Here is a 25,854-nt window from a genome sequence, read left to right as displayed (position 1 = left end):
TTAGTTGTTTTATGTATTGCAGTTCCATTTTAAATTATATATATATATATATATATATATATATATATATATATATATATATATATATATATATATATATATATATATATATTTTTTTTTTTTTTTTTTTTTTTTTTTTTTTTTTCTTCAGTAAGTCATTTTGTTCTTGACTGGTGCAAACTGAGGACAGGACCCTTGCATCTTGTTTTACTTTCATAACATTTTTAGTATATTCACACAATTATCATTTTGTTGAAGACAGTTCAGTGCAGTCTGCTGTCTTTCCAGTGCACGACACATGAGGGCAGTCAAACAACATCATTCATTCGTGATGTTTTTTTTTTCGCTTTGTCAATGGATTGTTTACATTCCTAAACATTGAAAACCTGAGAAAGTTATATGGCATAAGATCTGAGAGGTTCTCGGAGCGTAGACATTAGAAAAAGTAGTTCCTCATTGTTACCATATAACTTTGATTACGCTTGCAGTTTATTTTTACCATTCACATGACAACACCAGTAATGCCCAATGACATCAGCCTCTCCGAGGTTACACTTAGTCATTTGATACAGAATTAACCACTAACACCACTTTTAGATGCTTTTAGCAGCATTATACAGATGATCATATCCAGCTGATTGAAGGTCAAATTAAATTATAAAATTAAAATGAAATAAAATTACAGAAGAAAATATTGGGCATACTTTGTAATAATTTTTTTTTTTAAATCTACAGGGTGAATGAGATTAGAGTACCGTTTATCAATGAATATTCAGGTACCTATGTTGATAATGTGTGCACTCTCCTCTCCAAGGACAAATGTTGTGTATGAATGCTAAATAATTCTAAATAGGCTAATCTAAATAAAATCTAAATAATTAAATGAATCTGCAACGTGTATTTATCTATTTATTTATTTGCATTTACCAATATGTTTTCCTTAGAGAATAGACACATTATCAATGCAGTTACACCTATAAGGTTGATTAAATAATCAGGTAATTAAAAAAATATTTAGTTGTAGCTGTATTGAGAATGTGTGCTTTCTCCAAGCAAAACTGTTTGGAACACTGTGGCAAACAAACAAACAAACAGACAGGTATTTTATATTAAAATTATCATGTGTCTAAAATAATTCAGCTGTAGTTGTATTTAGAATGGCAACCAAAACAGTTTGGTAAATTGTGGCATGCAAGAAAACAAACAAATAAATAGTACACGTTCTTGGCATCTATAAGGTCGAAAAAATTATATATATATATATATATATAGTTTATTTTGCGGTAAAGTTTTGTCTTATGAAAACCAATCAATAATTTCTCATCTGTAATTTATAAACTGTAATTTTAAAATGTGTTCGTGAAGTGTTTGTGAAGTTCAAGTTCAGAATGTAAGCGCAGACGAAGGACTAGTTTTCTGCAGTCTGTGGCAGTGCACTGAGAAAGCCTCCAAAAGAAGAGTGAACCGAAGTCTGGCGGACGGACAAGTCTGCCCGCTGCGGTCTGGTAGTCCTGTGTGCGGATGAATACCACGAGTGAGTGAGTGAGTGAGAGAATGAGAGCGAGAGAGAGCAAGAGACAGAGAGAGAGAGCCATAATGACTGTTACTATCCCCACAGTGTAATTCACTTCTCGGCGCACACACAGAGATCAGCGTTCGCCAGAGGACTTATGCAGGGAATTTTAACCCCCTGTACTCAAACTCACAATAACCTACTTTTAATCACCATATTTTAATAATGTGTCAACACCACAGCCCGCAGTAGGAGGAAGTTTGCTAGTTGTCCGTGGACATTTCTCGCACTTTTCGCGGGACTATGGCGGTGGAGCTGGTGGGGAAGCGCTGCCTGTGCGTGAGCGCCGGAGAGCGGCTGGAGCTCGCGGGGATCTCGCGCTGGAGCTGGAGAGCCGGGGTCATCCGCGCGCGCGACCCGCACGCGCTAACGGTAACACTGACCTCACGACCATTACTCAGGAAATCTGACGTGTGCTTTTGACCCTTTTCAGGTTGATATAACTTCTAAAAAGTCATTTTCGCTTCTTTGTCAGAAAAAAAGTTTTGCGGAACTAACGTTACTGATATGACAGGGAAAGTTGTTTTGAAAGCTGGTAACACTAGGTTTGTTTCTGTCAGTTGTTTAGTCAACAGACATTCAGGCTGCTTTTACTACGAGTCGAAGGCTGGGCGTGTTACTATGAAGGAGAGAGAAAAAAACAACAACTGTTTGTGTGTGTGTGTGTGGTCATAGCTCAGCGGGACTCACTCAGACTAATCAGCTGTTGTGAGACAGTTTACTGCGCCGCTGCTGTAATGACTCCAGCACAGCTCTGAGACTGCTTCATCACGAGGTGTCTGCTTTTATATACACATCCCTTTTATCTTTGTATATTGATATTTATTTCAATTACAGCGTTACTGCGAAATAACTAATGAATAACTAGTATGTACCTATCCGAGAATGTGTGTGTAATTAACTATTAGTAATACAACACTGAACTGACTTGAACTACATAATGACACTAGAGCTGTTTTACTGCAAAATCTGAATTGTCTCCATGGTTGAGTTTCAGCAATCGATTCTGCTGTTTCCCTGTTTATCAGAATAAACATTTTACCTTTTGGGTTACAATGGATTGTCCCTCGAGCAGTACCCTTAAAAGGTCATATCTTTTCGCCCCTAATAGGGACATATTAGTACCTTAACCATAAGAGTACCCTTAAGGTACTGATAAGACTCTATTAGGGGTAAAAAGGTAAAAAAAATGTCCTTTTAAGGGTACTGCTCAAGGGGCTTTTGTACCCCAAAAGGTACAATTCTGGCCCCTTATTTTTCTGTGTGTTTGAAGCTACTGAGACATGATCTGTATTGTATAAACTGCTATAGAAATGCAGATGACTTGACATATGCAATATGACATCATGTGATATGTGTTACTAGCATTTGTTAGCTTTTCCGATGTGTATCTACATTCAGGATTCCCAAGGTCAGGGAAAATCAAGAAAACAGGATTTTGAAATAATAATTCCCTGGAAAAGTAACATGATTAAGGTTACACTTCAATTTAATGTGTCGTTGTTAAGGTGTAACTATACATTTGAGTACTGACTGAGTAATATTAATTAACAATATCAAATTATAAGGTTCAGATCAGGTTTAGGGTTAGTTGCATGTAATTATGCATAACTTACTGTTATTTCTGGAGTAAGTACACGTAACGTGTAGCAAGGTCAATGTAAAATAGTGCTACCTATATAGATCCATTTTTTATGAAGTGTCTTTAACTGTACTAACATTTATTAATAATTTGACCTAATGCACTTATTGTGTACAATGCGTGTAATTATATAAAAATATCTGCATGCAATTAAACATGCAATTAATTTCTGTAGTGTATCCATTATGTATGAATCCAAGTGTGTGTGTGTGTGTGTGTATATGTATACACACACTCAAGTTGCTTATTAAACTCTATGAAATGCTTTTAAAATACATAAAGCCATCACAAACGACTGGAAAAACCATGGATGTACATTAGCGAAAAGCTGTGGGAACCCTGCATGTTACTAAATGCACTAAATGCATGTTGACTTCAGTAAAGCCATTACAGTTTATTCATTTGAATCTTTGCTGGCACCCTGCGCACCACAGTAGACATATTTGCATTTTTACAACTGTGAAGTTAATTATGAGGGTCAAAGGCACACTTTCCTCCTACACTAGACCTCAGCGAAAGAGCAGATAACCCTCTGAGGATTTTCGTTGACATTTACAGTGTAAATCAAATGTACAGTATGGATTCCACTAGGGTTGCAAAAAATTGAGAATTGTGTTGTTTTTATGTAGAAACTTTGCTCTGTTATCTGGCAAGTGCCCTGTGTTTAATTCATTCTCTCTGACAGTTTGTGTGCATTGATAGTTTAGTCATGCTGTCATATGCTTCCAGCAGTGTATGTGTGTAAAAGACAGCGTGAAAGAAAGCATTCATAGTTGTTGCTCAGATCATATGGGGTTTGATTGTTTGGCAAAGGCTTGCATTCATGTGCGTGCATATCTGTCATTCATTTTCCCAATACAGGTGCAGGATTGCTTGTATATATGTAGGGTGTGTGTGTGTTTGTCTAACAAGCTCTTTTTGGTTGTAAACTTGCACCAACAGGATTTACTCACTGTATGAGAGTTTGTTCACCCTCTGTGAGGTCAATTATTTTAGATAAAACTGTAATCTTATTATATAGTACTGTATTTATTTGGATTGTTTCCTCAGTTTAGATATGCTGTGAAAAAAGTCTCTCTGGTGGTTGTAGTATTATTTTTTGGTTCGTTTTTTTTTTTCAGAACATCTGCTGGTTTTCTCTCCTGGTATATTTAAGTGTTTCATGAGATTTTAAGTGCATGTGTGTTAGTGTGTGTTTGTCTTTGGGGACTCATGTCTTTTATGCCATTGGCTAGATGACGTCCCTGTGGCAACAGCAGCTTAGCCGTGTGACTGACAGCTTTCCCTGGGTTACAACCTCCTGCCGTGTGACACACACACACACACACACACACACACACACACACACACACACACACACTAATGCTTCTCATCTCCTTCACAACCTGTTGTTTTACTGTGCTGTAGTCTCAGGGGCTTACCACAAACACTGATTTGCTTGAATTTCCAAATATCTGTTCGGACCTGACAGCTTGAGATATGCACTGTTTTTAGTTTTAAAGCGACAGGAAATCATGAAATGAAATGATACAAAACTGCTGTTTTCTTATCTTTGTGTGATGATATAGTATGTACTATAAAACAGATGGTTGCGGTCCTGGATGCTGATGGGTGAATATGGCAGACCAGCTGTACTACATTACACACTTACACAAATATTAACAGCTACACTACCAGAAAAAAAGGTATTAAAGCTGTCACTGGGATTGTATCCTTTCAAAAGGTACACGTTTGTCCATATTGGTACCTTAAATGTACATATTTATTACTTCCTAAAGTGTACATATTAATACCTAAAAGGTATACTTTTAATTTTTTTTGAAAAGATACCGCCGCAGAGACACATTTTATACCTTTATTCTGACTGTATGAATTAAATGTGATGGGAAAAGTATCTGTTTCGAAACACAAATTAAGGTATTTTAACGAAACATAAGATATTTCTTTACATCCATTAAAAGTCCAGGCAACCAAAACTTTGATGCTTCAGAAAGTACAAAAAGATATCATTGGAAGTAATCCATGTGGATAGAGCAGTTGAATCCAAATCTTGTAAACAGACACAGTCCCTTAATATGATAAGCAGATTTAATTGAGCTCTTTTGTTCTCAGGTTTTATTGTGTTTCAAAGATAAAGTCTTATCGATTTGGACTAACAGTTTTGTTGGGTGGGGAAATTCCTGATGACACAATTAAAACATTTTTGTGAAATGTACATAAATATCATTGCATTCATTCACACACAACACATATTCAAATTAAAATACTTCTGACCCTTAGAACAATTTCGCATGAACTGACATCTATTTTTAGAAAAAAAGTAAGAGAGCACCTAAACAAAACTGTCTCTTGGGCGTAAGCAGATCTTAGGAAATGATATCATACAAGTTCATACATATTAGCCACCAATTCGCCAAAATGTAGAATAGTTTTGAATTACCATGATTGTTTTAATGTAACCAAATGTATTTAGTTTCAATCAGTCATGTCAAATGATATTGTCCCTTATGAAGTTGAGTAAAGAATCTTAAAATATGATTGTTGTAATATTGCAATGCTGCACACCATATCTTTAGGCATGACCATATTCACAGTGTAGCTTCTTGAACTCTTGTTAACCATCTTTATTACAGTCTAACCCTCTAAAGAAGTGTCAAACACATATTTGATGGAGGGTTTATTTGTGCAGACAGTGTTTCTGTTTGGATCGCACAAGTGTGCATGTTGCAGTGATATCATTCGTCTGATGCAGACATTTATTAATTTCAGCTGCGTGTGTTTTATCGACTCGCTCTGATAGCGCTCTAATTCTGTTCTGCACTGCATTAACTAAAGCCAGATGTCTCTGCTTGGCCTCGTCTCTGTCTTGTCATTTTCTGTGGTTGTGTGTGTTTGCACTGTGCTCTATTTAAGCACTCCTCCCCGTCCGTGCATGTGCTGGCACTGAGGACCGGATTCCAGTTCTCTGCACGTGTGTTTGCCGGTCTACACTCACACACACACAGACACAGAAATATGCTTCTGCAGTGTCAGAGACAAGGGTTGAATTTCATCAGTTCATGTAGAGAGAAGTAAAACATTTTTTTAAAATGTCTCTCTCTCTCTCTTTCTCTCTCTAATACCTTTTTGATGTAAGTTGTAAATTCTTGTTTACATGTTTATGTGACCCTCTCAATCAGTTAGTCTGCAAAATGTGTCTGTTGATGTGCTTTATATTCATCTTTCTTTTCATTTGACCTTTGACCTCTGGCAGATGGTTTGAAGCTTTGCCAGGGAAGCAATGTGTGATTCTGCAGACCAGACAGATTTTGTGTGTGTGTGTGTGTGTGTGTGCTGTAGCTTATCTCCTGAAATAAGTAAGAAGTCCAGCTCAGGCTGTGTGATTGTAGATTTAAGCCCTACTGAGACACACACACACACACACACACATGTTTGTTTTTGTGAAAAGTGGGGACATCCCATAGGTGTAATGGTTTTTATACTGTACAAACTGTATATTCTATCGCCCTTCACCAACCCTACCCCTAACCCTAACCCTCACAGGAAACTTTGTGCATTTTTACTTTCTCAAAAAAAACCTCATTCTGTATGATTTATAAGTGTTTTGAAAAATGTCTGATGATGCATTACTTGCATAGATGTGTCTCTGTGTGTGTGTGTGTGTGTGTGTGTTTGAAAGAGAATCTCATATTAGTCCTGCAGAACTCCTTGAAATCCTCTCTGTCTTTTGATTTAACAGCCCTGGGGAGTTCGGTGGCAGGGTGTGTGGTTGTTTCGGATGTTTGTGTAACCGTGCTCATCTCTTTGACTCTCACACTATCTGTGTGAATGTTTGTGTGTCTTTATATGTGCGGAGGAGAGAGTGTGAAGGTGAGAGAGAGAGTGTGTGTGTGTTGTGTGTGTGTTTGGCAGACAGAGGAGAGCGAGTTTGTTTAAACTGTGGTATATCATGCATGACAGAATCAGAGTCACGGGACTGGAGAGCTGGCCAACAGCTGCACAAGGTGTCCAACTCTCACTCTCGCTGTGAAATAATGAAGGCCTGCTGCTGCTTTGCTAATATGAGGCAGTTAAAGGACATGGTGTCCTCTTTTGTCTTTCTCTCTTGTCATGCACTCTAGCTTATCATATCATTATGATGTTTGCTGGCATTAAATCACAGCAGTGTGTTTGGGTCACTCCTTCATGACACACACACACACACACACACACACACACACACATGTACGATGCAGTCCTCCACCACACCTAACCGCACACACTCTTGTGCCTTTATTGACTTTTTTGAGACTTTATTGAGTCTGTCTCCGTCAGGTTCAAATTGTAATGCATGTCATTTTGCTACTTTGGCACTGCATTATGACAAAAACTGATAAACATAAACATTTTATATATATAATGTTAAAAGACTTCTATATTAAATAAATGCTGTTCTTTTAAACTTCATATTCATCATAGAATACTGCACAAAAAAGTGTCACAGTCTCCATAAAATTAAGCTGCAAAACGTTTTTTCAACATAAAATAAGATAAAATAATAAGAAATGTTTCTTGAGCAGCAAATTATCGTATTAGAATGATTTCTGAATGATCATGTGACACTGCAGTCTGGAGTTATTAAGTGGTAAATTCAGCTTTGCCATCACAGAAATATATTTCATTTTAAAACCTATTAAAAAAGAAAACAGTTACTTCAGATTGTAATAATATTTTATAGGGGTGCAATGGATCGTAGATGATCCGTGATCCGTATGGATCAGACTGCACGGTTCGGCAGATTCATGGATTAACTGTTAAGTTTAATCATCATAGAATTATTAAAGTTTATCATTTTGCTCATGTTTTGTCTTGCCAGTTTGCACAATTAGGCAATTTTAACATGTGCGCTGTTTTGTGTGTGCTCAGCCGCTGAGAGACACTGCGTGAACACCCAATTTATTCCTCTTTCACACACACACAAAGTTATGTTCAAATACCCGTTTTGGCAGCGTTCTAGTAAACACAGTCACTAATGTCTTAAGTGAATGTAAACAGCTGAGAAAAAAACGGATGTGTGTCAGTATTAGGTCTTCCTTCTTATGCACTAAAAATGCATTTTATTTAGAAATATGCTGTATTATAAGATCCATAACCTTGTGTTAATGGTTTGCTCCACATCACTGTTCACTGTTAATTGCTTTTCAGTTCATATAAAAAATTATATGCTTGTACTCCGCATAATGACAATAAATTTGAATCTAATCGAATCTAATATCATTTAAAATTTGTCATATTAAAACAATAACAGATTGTGTTTATCGGTGCTTAATTATTGTAATTAACACAGAAAACTACTTTTAAATGTGTTCATTTTAATGACAGATAGGTGAATGTTGCAGTTATTTGAGAAGAAATGCTTGTCACATGTTGTGTTTCATGTAGCTCTGATGTGAGTCGACTTTATAAACGTACATTTTCACTGTCTTCATTTGTCTCTTTTTTTTTTTCTCTTGCTCTCTCTGTCTTCTCTCTCTTTCTCTCACCCGCCCACCTCTCTCTCTCTCTCTCTCTCTCTCTCTCTCTCCGCTCAGTAAATTATTGATCAGTGAGGCGCCTCTGTGGATCACAGTTTGTGAATGTGTGTGTGTGTGTTTGCACTCGGTGCTAAAGACAGTATGTACAACAGACACGGACACACTCGCACAAAGTCACATGATAGTCTCATGCTACTATGTTGGCAGCATGCTTTTATTCCCCAGACTCTCTTTCTCTCTCGCCTTTCACACACACAGTGTCGGTTTCATCAGGAACACAACCAGACCCTTCTCATTCACTCCTCGCTTGTGTTGCAGAAATGATCAGAACAGATTATTACAGTTAGCAGAATATATTTACACGTACATCTCATGAAAAACCACCAGTAAAAAATAAGAGTGCACGGTTTCTCAGTCAGGAAGGCAGTGTCAGGTTGTGTGTGTGTGTAAATGCTGATGCTATAAGCATATTTCTGCCGGAGTGCTGGATGTGGTCCAGGCTGAAATCTGATGCCGATGAATGTTTCCCTCCCACAAGCCTCAGGGAAGTGTTTACTGAGAGAGAGAGTATGTGTAAATGTTTCTCTCCTGCAGTCTGTCAATAAGAGATACTGCAGGAGTGTGAGTATGCAATGCTTGAGTTGATTTGCAGGTGCGCCTGTGAGTTTGTATGCATTTGTGTGTGTGTGTGTGTGCAGCCATGTGACTGTGTGTGTGAAACGCTTCTGTGACCTGTTACAGCTTGCCGACGACTCAACGCTTCATGGCCGAACAGATCGGCACACACACACACATCCAACACGTGTGTAATAATAGCAGGAAAGAGCTTCTTGTTAGCTCACTCACACTTGTAAACACCGTCTGAGACACACACACACCCTAAGACGGCACACATACATAATCGTAATTACACTCAGGCGGAAGAAAAAACAGCCGCTGTGAAAAATGACAAGCTGACGTGATGGTAGACTCACTTAACATACGCAGGACAGATGATCTCTGTGTGAGTGTATGTGTGTGTGGTTTCAAAAGGCAGTAGGACTGGTTCCTATGACTAATGATCTCCTCTAAATGAATAATTAGTTGTAATAGTTTTCCCTTCACACTCCCCCCTTCTTACACACACTCTTGGTCAGGCACACACATCTCACAGATAATGGCAGGAGTGCACGTATATCACCTCAGTGTCCGACACGCATCCTTACACCAGGAGAGAGAGAGAGACAGAGTTTGTGAAAGAGACACTGAGAAGATTAAGGGGAAAGGTGAGGTTGAAAGACGGGAGGAAGAAAAGATGTGTCGGTAGCATAGCAACTCAGAAAAAAAACCTTTTTCTCTCTCCATCTCATGCTCAAAGGATCTTGACCAATAACAACATGTGTCTCTGCAATGCATTATAATTTGGGTCTTTTTTAAATTCTTCTGTAGGGTGTGAGGTGTCATCTGTCTGACACACATATATACATACACACACACAACCACATGTCTGTATGCTTTAAGTGTGAAGTTTGCTATTATAGAGCAAAGGAGAGGAACTCCGTGACTCTATTTGTCTCTCCATAACCATTTCTGATTATGCCTATAGAGCACAAAATGTTGAATTTAATATTCAAATGAATCTACAATGCACAAATGCTCTCAATCGAACATTCAAGCATTCAAAATGAATTTTCAAACGTACCTAGAATGGCAAAAAAATGCTGAATATTCAAATAAACATGCATGTATTTGGCAGACACTTTTACCCAAAGTAACTTACATTGCTTTCAGGCTATACAGATGTCCGACATTTAATAGATTGAGTCAAGTGTTCAGATGCGCTTGTACTGGCAAAATGTTAGTTGAATAGGCCTATAATTTTTTTAATGTTAAAATAAAACTTAAATGTGGTTATAATGCCAAAAATTGCCTGATCAAACAATTCAGAAATGGAGATGCAATTAAAAAAAAACAAAAAACAGAATAGGACATTTGAATGGACTTTTAAATGCATGTATGATGCATTTTTGTTGTATTTAATTCTCAAATTTAATTCTCAAATTATGGATTAAACATTTGTGTCCTTCCTTCAAATACACGTACAGGGTCCACAATGTGATTAGTTTACATTCAAACATTTGCAACTTTTAAATACAGTTATAATGTCTACAAAATGCTTGATCAAACATTAAAACATCTAAATCAAACTTCTGAATGCACCTAAAATGTCCTAAAATTCATATTAGCGTTTGTTTGGCAGACACTTTTACCCAAAGTAACTTTCAGGCTAAATGCCAAAAGCTGTTACTTGGAAATAGAAACTGACCTTGGATTTCCTTTACCGTTTGAGCAACCAGGTCACTAATGCCCCACAAATTTACAAAATACTAAATCAAACATTTAAACTTTTTTTTTTTTTTATTAATGTTAAAACATTTTTATGCCAGCCAAAAAAAAAGTATCATACACTCTAAATGCGAACATTCAAATTGAGCATTCAAACATTTGAATCAAACTTTTTTTAAATGCCCAGAAATGCACTCTATATTTACATTTCAGATGTTCAAATCAAACGTTTAAATGTAGTTAGTAATAATATTTAGAAATGCTTATTCAAATCAAATCATTTGGACCTTCAGTTCTCAAAAATTCTATTTTGGAACAAACCATGTCTAAAGCCCCGTTCACACCAACCACAATAACAATAAAAGTGTCCACACCAGCTAACAATATCTTAGCTTATTCTTAGCACACGTGCGTCTGCCGCTTTAACGTCTCCATCTCGTTACAGCAGGATGATTGGCTGTCAATGTTTGAATCGGTCATCAGCTGGAGAAAAATGTTCTCAAAGTGATTCCAGTGATATTGTTTCTCTGTGCTTTATTGTTACAGATGTGGTGTGGACTCTGCTATTCTTTAATATTGAGAACCATTTTCAGATTTTCACTGTATCTTTATCATTATCTTTATAGTTATCATTCTTGGTGTGAACGGGGCTTAAGGCTTTATTACCAGCCCTGCCGTATTCATCTTGTTCTCCTGCCACATGGACCAGAAGTCTTCCACCTCTTTATTTAACCTTCCCTGCTGATGTTTTCTCAGTGACCATGAATTCTAAATCACTGCGAGTGAGCTAGATCTCAGTGCTGTATTCATAGTGAGTTTCTGTTGGGTGACTTTGTGATTCAGATCTGTCACAGATTTAGCCACATCGTCATGCTGCAGTAGAGCTGGATGGCTCATTGCAGCCGGTGAGTGGGTTTTAATTTCGTCTGGCTCAGTCATCAGTCAGATGAAGCACTTGTGATGCTGTGATGACACTCTGGGTGACAAATACAAGTGACATCATTGAGTTCAGGCTTACACAGGAAAATATGTATCTCGATATGGACAGGACTGTGTGATCTGGTGTGTGTGTGTGTGTGTGTGTGTGTGGTCTAAGAATGTACTTTCACGGTGTAGACATTTGCAACACATATGTTTGCGTTTAATCCATTTCATTTCCATTTCATGTTGACTGTGAGCTTCTAAGCAGACGTTTTTGTGCAAGTGGTTAAGTATGCCGTTGCTGTGTTGACATTTGTTTCTAATTTATTAGATTTATCACCTTTGAATCATCTAGTAATTAGCTGCATCAATCAAGTTAATCGTGAACACATATGCTGTGTGTGCGTGTGTGCACATGCACCTGTGTCTGTACATACATCCGCAACCTACTAACCCTCTCTCTCTCTCTCTCTCTCTCCATGTGTTAGGTGTGTGTGCACTGGGATGGCGAGCAGAGCACAGAGAGGAAGTGGAGGAGACTCCAAGAGGAATGTGAGGTTGTTTTGTTGGAACAGGAACTCGTCTGGGCCACCAGAAGAACCGGCACAAACGGCAGCAGCAGCGGCCAGGAGAAGAGGAGACTGCAACCCGCCCTGGTGAGTCCACAAACCCTTCAAAGTACTGCTGCTCAAACTGTTCATGGACCATCTGATGTATGCTACACACAAAAACAGCAAGAACCTGAAAGTGATTGGCTGGCTTCATGTAGTCAGATTTGAGGTGCATTGGTTTTTATCGGACTTGTTGGAGTAAAAGTATGTTTAAAGAGTTCATGACATGAGAAATCAAATTTGCCTTGATCTTTTGGCATATAAGAGGTCTTTGCAGCATTAAAACCAGAGCAAGACATCTACGATTAGTCATCTTCTCACCATAGGCCCTGCCCAATGGTGTTCAGCCGCTAACACTTGATTAATGAGAGTGTCATGGCACGTCAAAACCAAAGAGAAATTCCATTCACTGTCGCTATCTTGTCTACCGCGGATATAGTATATATGTGTGTTTGCTTTCAGAACAGAGTCAACACGTGTAAGGAACAAGTGGATAGTTTATTTTGAATGAAATCGCAAATCGTGTCAGAGGATTGTTCCGAGCTTTTTGTTTTGTAATTGAGGCACGCTGTCATTGAGATTGCACAAAACATTTGTTGAAAGATGAAGCAGTACTAGATCTGCAGCTGCATCACAAACTGTAAATCAATGTTTCATAATGCTTCAGCGAAAGATTCATCAGAATGATTCAACAGTGATACTTTTGTGTCTGAATGAATCAATAAAACAACAAACTTTCATTTCTTTTGAAAACTCTTTCTTGTTTTCTTGTTTAACTGTTATCTTGCCGTTTTATTGGCCATGAAAATGGTGCAAGAAGCACTTCTTTCAAATACTGATTTAGCAGCCCTGAAACATCATGCTCAAAAGCGAGTTTGTAGCAATTGTAATGTCAGTCTGACTTCGCTTTAAGCTGCAATGTGAACCAGACTTTCTGATAGTAAGAAACATAAGACTGCCTTTGTCTGAACACTCAACACATGTATTTATGAAGTCACTCAATGCAGAATGAATGAAACTGATGGGCTTTTGTTTTCATATCTGGACTGTTTCCACCATAAGAGACTGGCTGCTATGAGTCATTAGTTGCCTCTGTGTCATAAAGATATATATAAAAAAATAATTTCCACGTTTTCCAGACGGCAGATCAAAGACTCTACAATCCTGCATTATGTAACCTCATTTATGTCTTATATGACAGCATGTCACCGTGGCTAACCCTGTGTTGTTGTGGGCTACCATGCATAACCTGGAGTAACTATGGGTCAAGGCCATTTACATGGGTAGATGGGGTAACAGTGATAACAGAGCTCTGTTTGGCCGACGGGCAGCAGAGATAAGAGTTAACGAGTGTGTGTGGGCTTCTTCCATTCAGAGCACTGTGTGTTTGATAAAACACTGCAAGTGTATGTGTGTGTGTGTGTGTGTGTGCTGGGCAGAGTGTTACTGTGTGTCAGGGTTGTCAGTATAAAAGGCATTTTGTAGCAACATCTGAGAAGGAGAGAGAAAGAGCGATTTTACACAGCTTCTACTGATTCCTCTGTTCTCATTTATCTGACTCTGCCAACACAGAGACACACATCCACCTCTTGCTTTCCCTTTTCATGCACACTGTCTTTTCTCCTTTTTACTCCTCTCAGTTTTTCTTCCTCTTTTGGTTCTTTCTCTGTGACTCACACATCATGCCCCCCCCCCCACACACACACACACTTATAAGACGCTATAGGTTTTCTTGTGATTCTCAATGTGGAAAACCATTGCGATACGTTTAATTTCTGGATTCTTTGATAGAGTTCAAAAGAACCCCATTTGAAATGAAATCTTGTAATGTTATAAATGTCTTTACTTTGGATGAATTTAATACATCATTGCTGAATTAAAGCCTGTTCAAAGCAAGGAAGATAACTGTAATGAAAACTACAGTTTTAATAATTATTCTAATTCTGTGAGAATTGGGAAGTCCACACCACAACTATAACAATACCTCATCGAGTCACCAGGTAACGTTACGCCAGTGAATGATTTTACTTTGTTTTTGAAAGTAAACCTCTTTAAATGTAATATATTATGTCTTTATATTTAGAGTACTGAGAGAACGTTTCTGTCCAGCCATACAGCTAGCTTGGCTTAGCTTTCGATTAGCATCAAACGTAATTCATAATATTTCCATAACCGGAAGATATGGATGATGATAGCAGGTAGCCATGAATTTCAAATTTGAGGTTTTACAAACATTATTGGTGCACCCAACCCCACAACAACTCTTTGGCATGTTGTAAGGTTAGTCCACTTCCTCGATCCAATACTGTACAGCGATTTATTTTCTCCTAAAAGAGGGTGTGACTCTGTTCATAGACGTTCTATGATGCTGCGCAAGTTGTGCAATAAAATTTTGTGTTGCAAAAATGAGTTACACCCTCCTGAAAGTAAAAAAAAAAAAAAAGTGTATAGATTTAAGGCTATTTTTGATCAACAGGTAAGTATTTTGAACCAAATTTTTTAAAAACAAGTAATTTCTTCATAATTAAAAGCGTTATATAGCCCACTGAATCATACACAGATGTAATGCTGGCAGCAGTGGAACCAGTTGGGTCAATACCAGGCGACTTATTTCTTAGCATAGAAGAGGACAGTGGAACAAGAGAAATACCAAATTATTGTTTTAAGTGAGAAAATATAGCAGAAGTAGCACCGATATTCAAAAACAATGGGCTTCTGACAAGGCTCCTGAAATACTCAGGTCTTCACTTTAAGTTTTCATTTAGTTACGAGTGAATTTTTGCTAGAAAAAGAGCAGGAGAAATAACATGTCACGGAGTCGACAGTAGCTATGAAAAGAGTGACACTTTATTATCTCACAGAGTATGAGCAGCCTGCAGAAGTGACATGCATGCTTGTTGTCACCACTAGAAATACCTACTGTAGCCTAAGCAAAATAAACTCATTTAACCTCTTCCAAGGCCCATATTTACAAAATAGAGACTTCTGGGAATCCATACTCTGGTTTCAAGACTAAGTCAGTCATTACAGATCCAAAAACATCCAAAATGTTCTGGTATTGCTAGAATAGGAGCACAGTGAGATGTGGTTGGTACCCACAGTGACGTTCAGTGGTAGTAAAGCTTTAGGGATCAATGAAAGCTGAGGTTTGGAGGAAGTTGTGCTTTATCAACGCTGGCATGAATTCATACACTGCTGTGTGATGTAATACAAAAACCTGAAACAGACGATGCTCCCCTCCCCTCATTCCCTGCATTATTGAGCATTTTTTCAGCATGACAATGAATATATTCATTCTCCCAATGTGAAAATCATTCAGTGGACATGTATTTCACTGGATCTTAACGCTCTTGAGCAGCTGTGGGGGATTCTGTAGAGACGAGCTGAGCAACACTCCCCATTAAAGACCAGAGCATTTAAGGAGGTCATCCAGTAGTTAAACAGGACAGATGTGCAAATTTGTCATGGACTTGTACACTCAGTGCCAAGAAGGGTCAGTCAGAGCAGTAAACTTTAAGTTCTGGAGGACATACTAAGTACTAGAATAGTAATCATTTTCTGAATTCAATCTCGGGTTCACTCATTTCTGCAATCTTTCATTTAAACAAAATTGGCTAATTTACTTATCTTACAGAAAATATTGGCATATATTTTGATGTTTTTATTAAGTATATGTTTAATATGCTTCAATTTTGCCATCTTTCCATGGATTATATTAGTGATCATTAAGAAAATACATATTTTCTATTTATTCAGACGGGGTGTACTCATTTACGTTGTGCACTGTACACATGCTATATAATAGGATAAACTATTCCCCAGTTTTTCCCATAAAGAAAGCACACTCCCTATAGTACAGGCAGTATCTATCTAATTTGATTATATTCTGTTGTGTTTGGAAATAATGATGAATGCAAACCAAAATATAAGATTATTTATAAAGAATTCATAATTAATTCAAATGAATTAGTCTGGCATCAATGCAGAAGCAGCTTTAGTTTTTATTAATTATGATGTTATAAAATAAGCCTTAGCGCACTAGAGACTCTGACTGGAATTGGCAGCATTGCTCAGCAACAAGATCAATATTGTTATTGTCCCCTATACATGTCAAACTTCATATATATTTGAACTATACATTATTTAGCATATTTTGATGTATAATTATGAATTGTTCCAAAATAATGGCAATTATCACAAATTGCTCCAGCTGAATCATTGTCATAACAAAGGTTTACGCCGCTACACACTCGTGTTCAGAGTGATATCAGAGTTTTAAAAAACTGTGTTGTGGATATGGCATAGTGTAATCTTTGTCATTAGATATATGCCATCATTTGAAACCCTATCTAATACCTAATACTCTATATTTTCATTGTATGTCAACAATAATTTCATTTGTTCTCCGTTCTTCTAGTAGAAACTTAAATGAAATATAACTGAGAAAGAACCTCTGAGAAATACGTTTTCATGTGGGTTTAAACAGCCACAGACACACTTTGGTTTCCTATTTTTTTTCCTCCCTCTCTCTCTCTCTCTCTCTCTCTCTCACACACACACACACACACACACACACACCAATCTGCTTGTGACTTTCTCTGCTGGTGAATATCACTGAATCAGCAGCCGTTCTCTATCACAGTGACCTACACACACCATCTCTTCCTCCCTTTATCTTTCTCTTTCTGGTATAATCTCCCTGGCCCTCTTTTCTCTATCACTATCCGACCTTCTTTGTCAAAAATTAACACAGCATGTGTGTCAGTGTACTTGTCAGAGAGAGAGAAAGAGAGATAAGAAGAGATGGGGAAGAGACAGACGCAGTGTGTGTGATGCTGACAGTCAGACAGACCATTAGCACAGCACTTGTGTGTGTGAGGGTGAGAGTGTGAACGTGTCAGGAGGAAGAACAGATTATTTATACTTTCTCGTGTGTGTATTTGTGTGCATGTGTGGAAATTTGTACATATTTGTAAGTGCTTACAGACGTTTTGACCTTTACAGGATTTTTTATTGACACTATGAAAACAGAAAGACCTGCATTTTTACGAATGTGAAATGAGGGGATTCTGGGAAATGAGAGGTGAGAGAGAGTGAAGAATTTAAAGTTGAATTTAGCATTTATTTAAGAGGCTTTAAAGAAGCCACATTTTACCCATTTGTGTACCCAAGTTCAGTTTAAATGTTAGTTTTCTTCTGCCACAAAGTTGTAATTTAGTTTTACTGGACCTTTAGTTTACTTTACTTTACTTACTTTACTTAGTTTTACTGTTAAACAGCTGATGCTAGTGTGCCTTTAAAACTTTTATATGAAAATGACTGCTGTTATGATAAAGACTAACCTTTACTAAACAAACATGGCATTGTTCTTCAAGATGCACTTTTTTTGTACTATTAGGGTATCATAAACTACCTCACATGCAATATGCATTGCAATAAATTAAGATTGTTTCAGTTGCACTTTATTTAGAGGACCTGCTAGCTTCATTAATTGAAATACATAAGAAATACTGTGCATCAACATATACATAAGTAAAAAATACATTTATATAAAAATGTAAAGTATCAGTGCAATATTTAGAATCTCAATTAAAAAGAAAATATGAAGTAGAACAGCTTTTTCCACACTGATAATAAGAAGAAATCTTTATTTAGTAATGATTCAGAAAATTAAGCTTTAACATCACAGGAATGATAAATCTATTAAAATAGTCATTTTTAAATTGTAATATAATTTTGCAGCATTTACAGTTTTAACTTTAATAAAATAAAAATAAAACATTTTTACACCTAAGTAATGTTGTCAGTGACTTGTTTGCATTATTTTATTTGTGCAGTTGCTTTATGTTTGATTTATGTTGAAGTATTTAATGGCTTTTAATGGAGAGACTTTTTTTGACTATCAAAAATGATATAATAATTTGCATTTAGATTTATCGGCCAGATTTTCATGTCGGTGCATCCCTACTTTTTAACTATAACATACTTCTTTTATATTATTATTATATATCACATCATGCCATCATGCGGTGTGTCTGCATACATCGCTGTGATTTCACAGACTGGACATTCAGCATCTGATTTACTAATTCATGATTTGCTATATGATGTACGTGAGTATGTGCTCATTTCACATGAGAGCGTGACATCAGTTGGGCTTTATTACTGAAGGGACATTGCACAGCAGTGCCATCATTTCAACAGAGAGAAGCAGACATGCTTTCTTTTCATTTGTCTTTACATTTTTTGCCTTCTCTACCTCACCAGAGACCAGCAGAGCACAGACCAGAGAGAGCCGTCTCTGGCTACACTTCATCAGTCTGAATGTAGTTCAAACAGAGAGTTAGTGGTGTGTGTGTGTGTGTGTGTGTGTGTGTGTGTGCAGATGTAGAGTTGTTTCGAGTTACCTTGGACTCTGCTCTCAAAGTCATATTTATGTACCAGCTGCAGAGCTTACATTACTCCATGACCCCACAGAATAACAGGTCAACCGCACGCCTGTGTGCGCCGTGGTGTGTGTCCTAGGAAATTTATTTCCTCTGGGGGTTTGGGGTCTCTCTCTCATAGGTCTTGGTTTCCCTCTATATGAATGTTTCCGACTTTATTACGTGCGCACAATTCATAGCACACAGTTGTTCACAAAAAGATCATTTACATTTTCTGGGTTTAGATTTATTGGTTTAAAAAGCGTGTCGAATCAATCGAATTCATAAAATTTTAACAATTTAATAATATATTAACATTTTTACAATAATAGGGACCTATGAAGTGTTTGTTTTTCTCAAATTCCATTTTATTTTCAGCAAATTCTTTAATTTTTATACAGTTTGTGTGTTTATGATTTAATACAATTTCATCATCATCATCATGATCATCACCAGACACTTGGTTGTAAAATTGTAATAAAACATAAATTATTAATAATAAATAAATTAATAAAACTTGTTCAAATTAAAAATGCATTTATTTATTGTTTGTTTGTCAAATAAACTGCTCCACAACAGAGATTTACTCATGTCAACAAGAAAATTCAAACATCATTTTTCTTTTTGCAGTTTAATAATAACAGAAACTAGTCCATGTCACAATTTGAAGTTGATTAATCACACTTACTCTGTCTTTTGATTTATTAATCCACGTTAAGGTCCAGTCACATTAACCACTGCATATTTTGTGGGCAAATTCCAGTCATTTCAATAGGGATCCATATTCCCAATGCTAATCCCCATGCAGATTTCACTCATGTTCACGTTGGCCACACAAAGTCACAATGCTGGCCAACAGAAAGTTTTGAAAAATATTTATAGTAATAAAAAAATACCTATTTTGCCTACATTTCTCAAACGTTGCTTACACAGTAAATTCTGCATTACATGAAGCATAGGGCCGTACACTTTGATATCCTTTTCATCTCATGCTTGTTTGTCTATGTGTTTGTGCTCCTCTCACAATGTGTATGTGTGAGATTGAAGCCTCGGCAGGACTCTATATTTAGTGCGTGTGTGTGTGAGACCCCCGCCCCCTCGCCTGTTCTTGGCACTGTGCCTGTAACGGTCTAACCACATGTCGACATCTACCACCAGATGCACTCGCTCTCGCTTGCTCTCTTCTCTCACTCAACTAATTCTCAGGATCGCACACACACACACACACACACATTCACCCGCCACAGTGTTTACATACGTGTCAGAGCTCTGCTGTGTGTTAGACACACACACACACACACACACACACACACACACATGCTCTGTCTGTCTCTCTCTCTCTGATGATTCAGCTGTCAGTAATGGCAGGCGGTTAAATGGATCCAGGTTAAGAGATTATAAGCCTGGCTGTGTGATGAGCTCCAGTCAGCGCCAATGATGTCATCATTTAGGAAGAGACAGGACCACACACACATGTACACACATACACACACACACACACAGACACACACACACACACACACACACACACACACACATACACACACACAAACACACTGATGTTTGTTTGCGTTGTGATTGTTTAGACTCAGGGGGTGTGTGCAGGAGAAACACACACACACACACACAGAGTGATGCACACTTGCTCATTTTTCCCAAATGTCGTTTTAATGAATCACAGCGGATTCAGGAAAGCCACAGACGACACATTAATCTCAAGTTCCTCACAAACTGAATTCACTTTTCTTTTCCAGAAATGACAGAAATTTGAATTTAATCTGTGAATAAAGGCTGATGTTTCTAGGTTCACCCTTCATGGAACGGAGATCGTGCTGTTCTGTCTTGCATCGGTTTGTGTGTGTGTGTTTTTACAAATGTCAGGTCACATCTTGTCTCTGTCAGTGTAATGTTTAGCCAGACTGTGTTTTTGAGCATCACAGTTTCTTTTGAAAATTAGACTTGTATGTTCATATGTTCAAATTCACATCTTTAGGCATCATATTGTTGGTTGAATGTTGCATTTGTACTTTCTTATGTTTGATTCAGGCATCCAGAGGCACGATCTAACATTTCCTAACCCTATAAGAGCACAAATCTTTTGTTTTTACTGTGAGTGTGCACAATTGAAAGTAAACCGTTTGCGAAAAAGGTTTTGTAATTGATTTTTTTTTAAATGTCTCACGTATACTCGTATACACGTATATTCTAGCGATTCAAACTTACATCGCAGTCTGTTCATTATCAAAATAAAATACAGTCAACTAAACATTTAACAGGTTACACTGGTCAGTTTAAATAGACCATCTAATCTGCTGTTATGCCAAATGACGTTTTTGCTCATATGAAGAGGATCATCTTTTCCATTTATGTGCGAATGTATGTTAAGTAGTTTACATAATAAATAATAGTTTAACATTCAAATACATTGCGATAACTCCCGGAAGCCTGCCCCACCTGCGATACTGATCGGTCTCATGTCCTTACAAATGAACAAAATTAATTTATCCGTTATGGCCTCTTGTCATGTTGCAGACAAAGAGCTTGTGGCGGGCGATGCAAAGTAACGTGCTGGAGTTCCACACATTATGCCATGCTCATTTGGGTGCACATTTTTGAGATGTGACGTCATGTTGCTAGTGGTCGAATGGTATGCTAACTGTATCTTAAATAGCTTGCATACAACTTTATCTCACGGGTCAACAATTTTACCTCATTTTCTCTGCTGCGGTCGAGTTGGGCTCTGCACTTGCTGCCATCTTCCATGAAGACGCGTCAACTTTCAGCAGTGATGCTGTGCCAGACAGTGCGACTCCTGTGACCTGTCCCTGAACTCTCAGGCGCGCTAGCGCCCACTCGCAAAGCAGACAGCCACGCCTCTACTACCGCGGACGTTTTTTGCCACATTTTTTTTTATTCGAATATTAATTTTCACCTTTGAAATTCGTTTTTTAAAACTATTCGAATACATATTCGAATTTAGAATACTTGTTGACAGCCCTACTGTAGACATTGCCCAACCCCTCTCATGTGGTATTAATTTTATCTGTGCAGATCTTAAAAAGGTCTTAAATTTGAGCTTAAAATCCTGCAGAAACCCTGGTTTTTGGGCCTCATGTTCATTTAAATGTTGGATTTGCACTTTATTGATTTTGAATATTGAATTTGTAATTTCATATGTTGAAATCTGTATTTGGAGGTATCATAATGTATTTGAATCTGCAGTTTGAATATTTGAATGTGCTTAACATTTTTGGGTCATTACAGATGCAACTGAATCTTCATTTGATATTTTTTAACTTTTCTTTTCAGCATTTTTGGGAGTTTGAAATGTTTGGTTATGACATTCTTTTGTTAAAATTATTTTTCAGAATCAGTTTTGTTCATATGTTGGGTATTATTTTTGGGTATTATTGGATTGTTTGAACATTTAATTTGAATGTTCATATCTTTGATTCAGCATTTTTGGGTGTTGTTTGTTGGTTTGAAGGTTCATACTGTGTGTTTGATTCACCAGTTTGGGGCATTAGAGTGCATTTGAATCTTTAATGCGAATATTTGAATGCTTTGGTCAGCATTTTTGTGCACTTTAGATGCATTTGATTCCAACATCCTGTCGAATTAACATTTTTGAGAACCATAGCTTAATTCATAACTTTGTATATTTAATGAAGAATTTTTGAGCATCGGGTTGTTCAAACATTGTAGTTGAACATTAATATATATAATTAGGAACTTCATTCATTCTGCATGTAAAGTTCATTTTGAGTGTTTGATTCAGAAATACTGGGGATCATAAGTCCTTTTGAATGTATTATAACGGCCTGAAATGATGTCCATGTTGCTCACTCGTTTTTAGACACAGCCAGTGGTATCCGTCTGTCTATTAGTAAAACAAACCTCTAATGATTTTCATCTCTTACTGTAGCAAATTATTCATATTCAACACACACATACAAATGCAGATGGCTGCCAAATGACTAATCAGTTGTGTGACTCAGTCAGGAAGTGACTCCATTAATGTGTGTGTGTGTGTGTGTGTGTGTGTGGATGAGAGAGAGAGGGAGTTGATGCCTCTGAATTGCTAACTCATTTGATCATTAAATTGAAAGTGTCTTTCTCTGTCCCTCTTTCCTGCTTTGTCCCTGGCACTAATGAAAACAGAAAACAAGAACACACACACACACACACACACACACACACAGCAAGACTGTAGTTGTGGATGTCTGTCCAAGCTGCCATTAGCAACATTAGTTAAGCTAGTCATTTGGTGCTTGTGGAGGAAATAGGCTATGTGTTTGTGTGTGTGAGTGTGTGTGTGTGTGTGTGTGTGTGTTTAACTGGTGTCTAGATATACAAATATGACCTAGATCCACAGCAGAGAGCCTGTGTGTGTGTGTGTGTGTGTGTGTGTGTGTGTGTGTGTGTGTGTAGCAGAAAAGTTTTTACACCAAGTTCTGTTAATGACTGACAAATTTGTTTTGTGAGTATATTACCCCAGGTCTGGTGTGTGTGTTAGTGTTGCGTGTGTGTACAGCAGAGCAAAGGTCATGAATGATGTATGTTTGTATTTTCTATTTATGGCTGGCAGATTTGTTTTTTTATGTGTGCATATTTACCGCCGATCTGTGTGTGTGTGTAGGAGAGAGAGTCATTTATGTGGAAGTGCATTCACTATTACTCACTCAGCTGGACATAAATTTACCCACCACACACACAGACACACACACACACACATTCTCTCTTACTCTGTTTCTCTATAGCTCTCTCTTTCTCTCCCTCAAACACACACATTGAGACTCTGTCTGGCTGTTGGCTGTGTGTCAGCCTCTTGGAGAGCCAAAACAAAGAGGGTTCTTATACACACACACACACACGTTTGTTTTTGTGAAAAGTGGGTTCATCCCTTAGGCGTAATGGTTTTTATACTGTACAAACTGTATATTCTATCGCCCTTCACCAACCCTACACCTAGGAGAACTTCTCCGTCCAACTTTGTGCAATTTGGGAGATCTCTAAGGCCTACAAGCTTTGTTCACTCTTGGTTTTTCTGTGTGTGAGCATTTGTCATGAAGCAAAGTGTGAGGATCAGCACTCCACGACACACCACAATCCCTGGATGTCAGATTTTTGTTTCCATGAACATGCTTTCCATGGGCTTTATTTTCTTTTTGTACGGATTGAAACTTGTATGCTGTGACAATAAGCATCAATAAAGGTAATTCCCACCTCACATACTGTACATATACATTATTTCCACACTGTGCCATGAATTATGGTTAGAGAGATGCAGTTGTACATTTAAGGGGGGGGGGGGGGGGTACAATGGTGCTTCATGAATTCAGAGTTGTTCACAGTGTTAAAGAGATGGATTCTCATGCTACACATGGCCAAAGTAAAAAATAAAATTCTAATTTGAATGAATGACATAATTTTTTTTTATTGTGGATCTAATGACGTAGATGAGAGTGGAACTCCTTATATGAGCATTTCTCTCAGGAAAAGCGCGCCCATGCACACGTTGACTAGAGGAGAGCGAGACCACCCACATCAACACTGCACAGGATTTGTTCGAGAATGTCTCCAAATAAGTGTGTTTTTGGATGTGAGGGGAAGTTTTCCGTGTTCAGCTTCCCAAAGAACCCAGCGTTACACGAACAGTGGATGCAGTTTGTTTTTCCGGGGCAGCAACGGAGTGTAACAAACTCAAGATTAACATGAGATCAGGTGAAGCTGTGTATGTTATGTACCCTTTAACAGCTGAACTCAAAGAGAGGTCAACTAGCTCTCAATCTGAGGTCATTTCATGTGAAATATTGTGGTGTATTTTGCCGGTTCTCCAAAGAATCGAACTCAGTCAGGGATTTTTCTCTCAGAAGAAAAGACTTTATTTTAAGCAAAACAAAGTCGAGAGCTCGTTGCAAGGAGCTCTCTCGAAATGCTAGGTTGCATCTCATTATATACCCTATACAGGGCGGTTCCACATGGTAAAACTTTTCCTTTAGATTACACTTTACCTAAGTCCCTAGGGAGGGGAGGTCCTTAATGTATGTCTAACCATATGTTATTCATTAGCCCTGTACATTCCTGCACGTAAGCATATTCCTTTCTATCCATTTCCTATAGGATTATAATGGAAAAACAACTAGCAACAAAAATGGCTAGATTCACATTGATTATTCTGGATTGATTAAAATCTTACTAATAAAAATCTTCCACATATTCTCCCCTTTGAGACTTAATAAGTCTCACATTTGATTATTTTTATCCAGAGTGCTACTCCATAATCCAGTCATATTATTTACACTACCTAGTGACTAAATAAGTCACATTGTATTATCACCAGTGACTAGATTATGAAATTCCACTCTGAGGGATTACTGGACCAAACATCTCTCTCCTAATTTGACAAGGAATGAGTAAAAGATCCAGTTTCCCTAACCCCTCTTTAATAGTAGACATTGTTAAAAGCATGAATGTGCAATTGGTTCAGCATTTGCCTGGTTATCACAGTTTTGTATAAAAGGCGTAAAAATACATACACATACAAATACAAATCACATCACACATTGAATATCACAAGATTATAAGAGTTGATCTTCAGCTTAGATACCTTATGTATCAATTTCCCATTATCTTGATATCTTTGAATTTAATTTGCTTAACTGTGGCTTTGACTAGTGACCTCAATATAGGAAGTATACAGTAAAATAGTAAATATCCTGTCATCAATGCCATTCCTAAAAACTCTCCCTATTTAATTATAAACTATGCTCCACATGCTCCTAACTGTAAATCAAACCAGTCTTACATGTTATTATCTTTTCCAACATTTTCTTTATCTATC

General features: G+C 37.5%; 1 protein-coding gene across 1 annotated transcript in view; it reads left to right on the top strand.

Moving 5' to 3' along the window:
* Nucleotides 1-1,609: 1,609 nt before the first annotated feature.
* The window catches only part of jmjd1ca (jumonji domain containing 1Ca), a 69,114-nt gene continuing 44,869 nt past the window's right edge, over nt 1,610-25,854 (top strand). Inside the window, exons 1-2 of the mRNA XM_052580347.1 lie at nt 1,610-1,945; nt 12,463-12,630. Of these exons, the coding sequence (XP_052436307.1) occupies nt 1,817-1,945; nt 12,463-12,630 (297 nt within the window). The 5' untranslated portion in view covers nt 1,610-1,816. The remainder of the gene's footprint in view (nt 1,946-12,462; nt 12,631-25,854) is intronic.

The sequence above is a fragment of the Carassius gibelio genome, chromosome B17, assembly GCF_023724105.1.
Source record: "Carassius gibelio isolate Cgi1373 ecotype wild population from Czech Republic chromosome B17, carGib1.2-hapl.c, whole genome shotgun sequence".
NCBI lineage: Eukaryota > Metazoa > Chordata > Actinopteri > Cypriniformes > Cyprinidae > Carassius > Carassius gibelio.
Note: the sequence above shows the minus strand (reverse complement) of the source record. Positions and strands in the feature narration are given on the sequence as shown.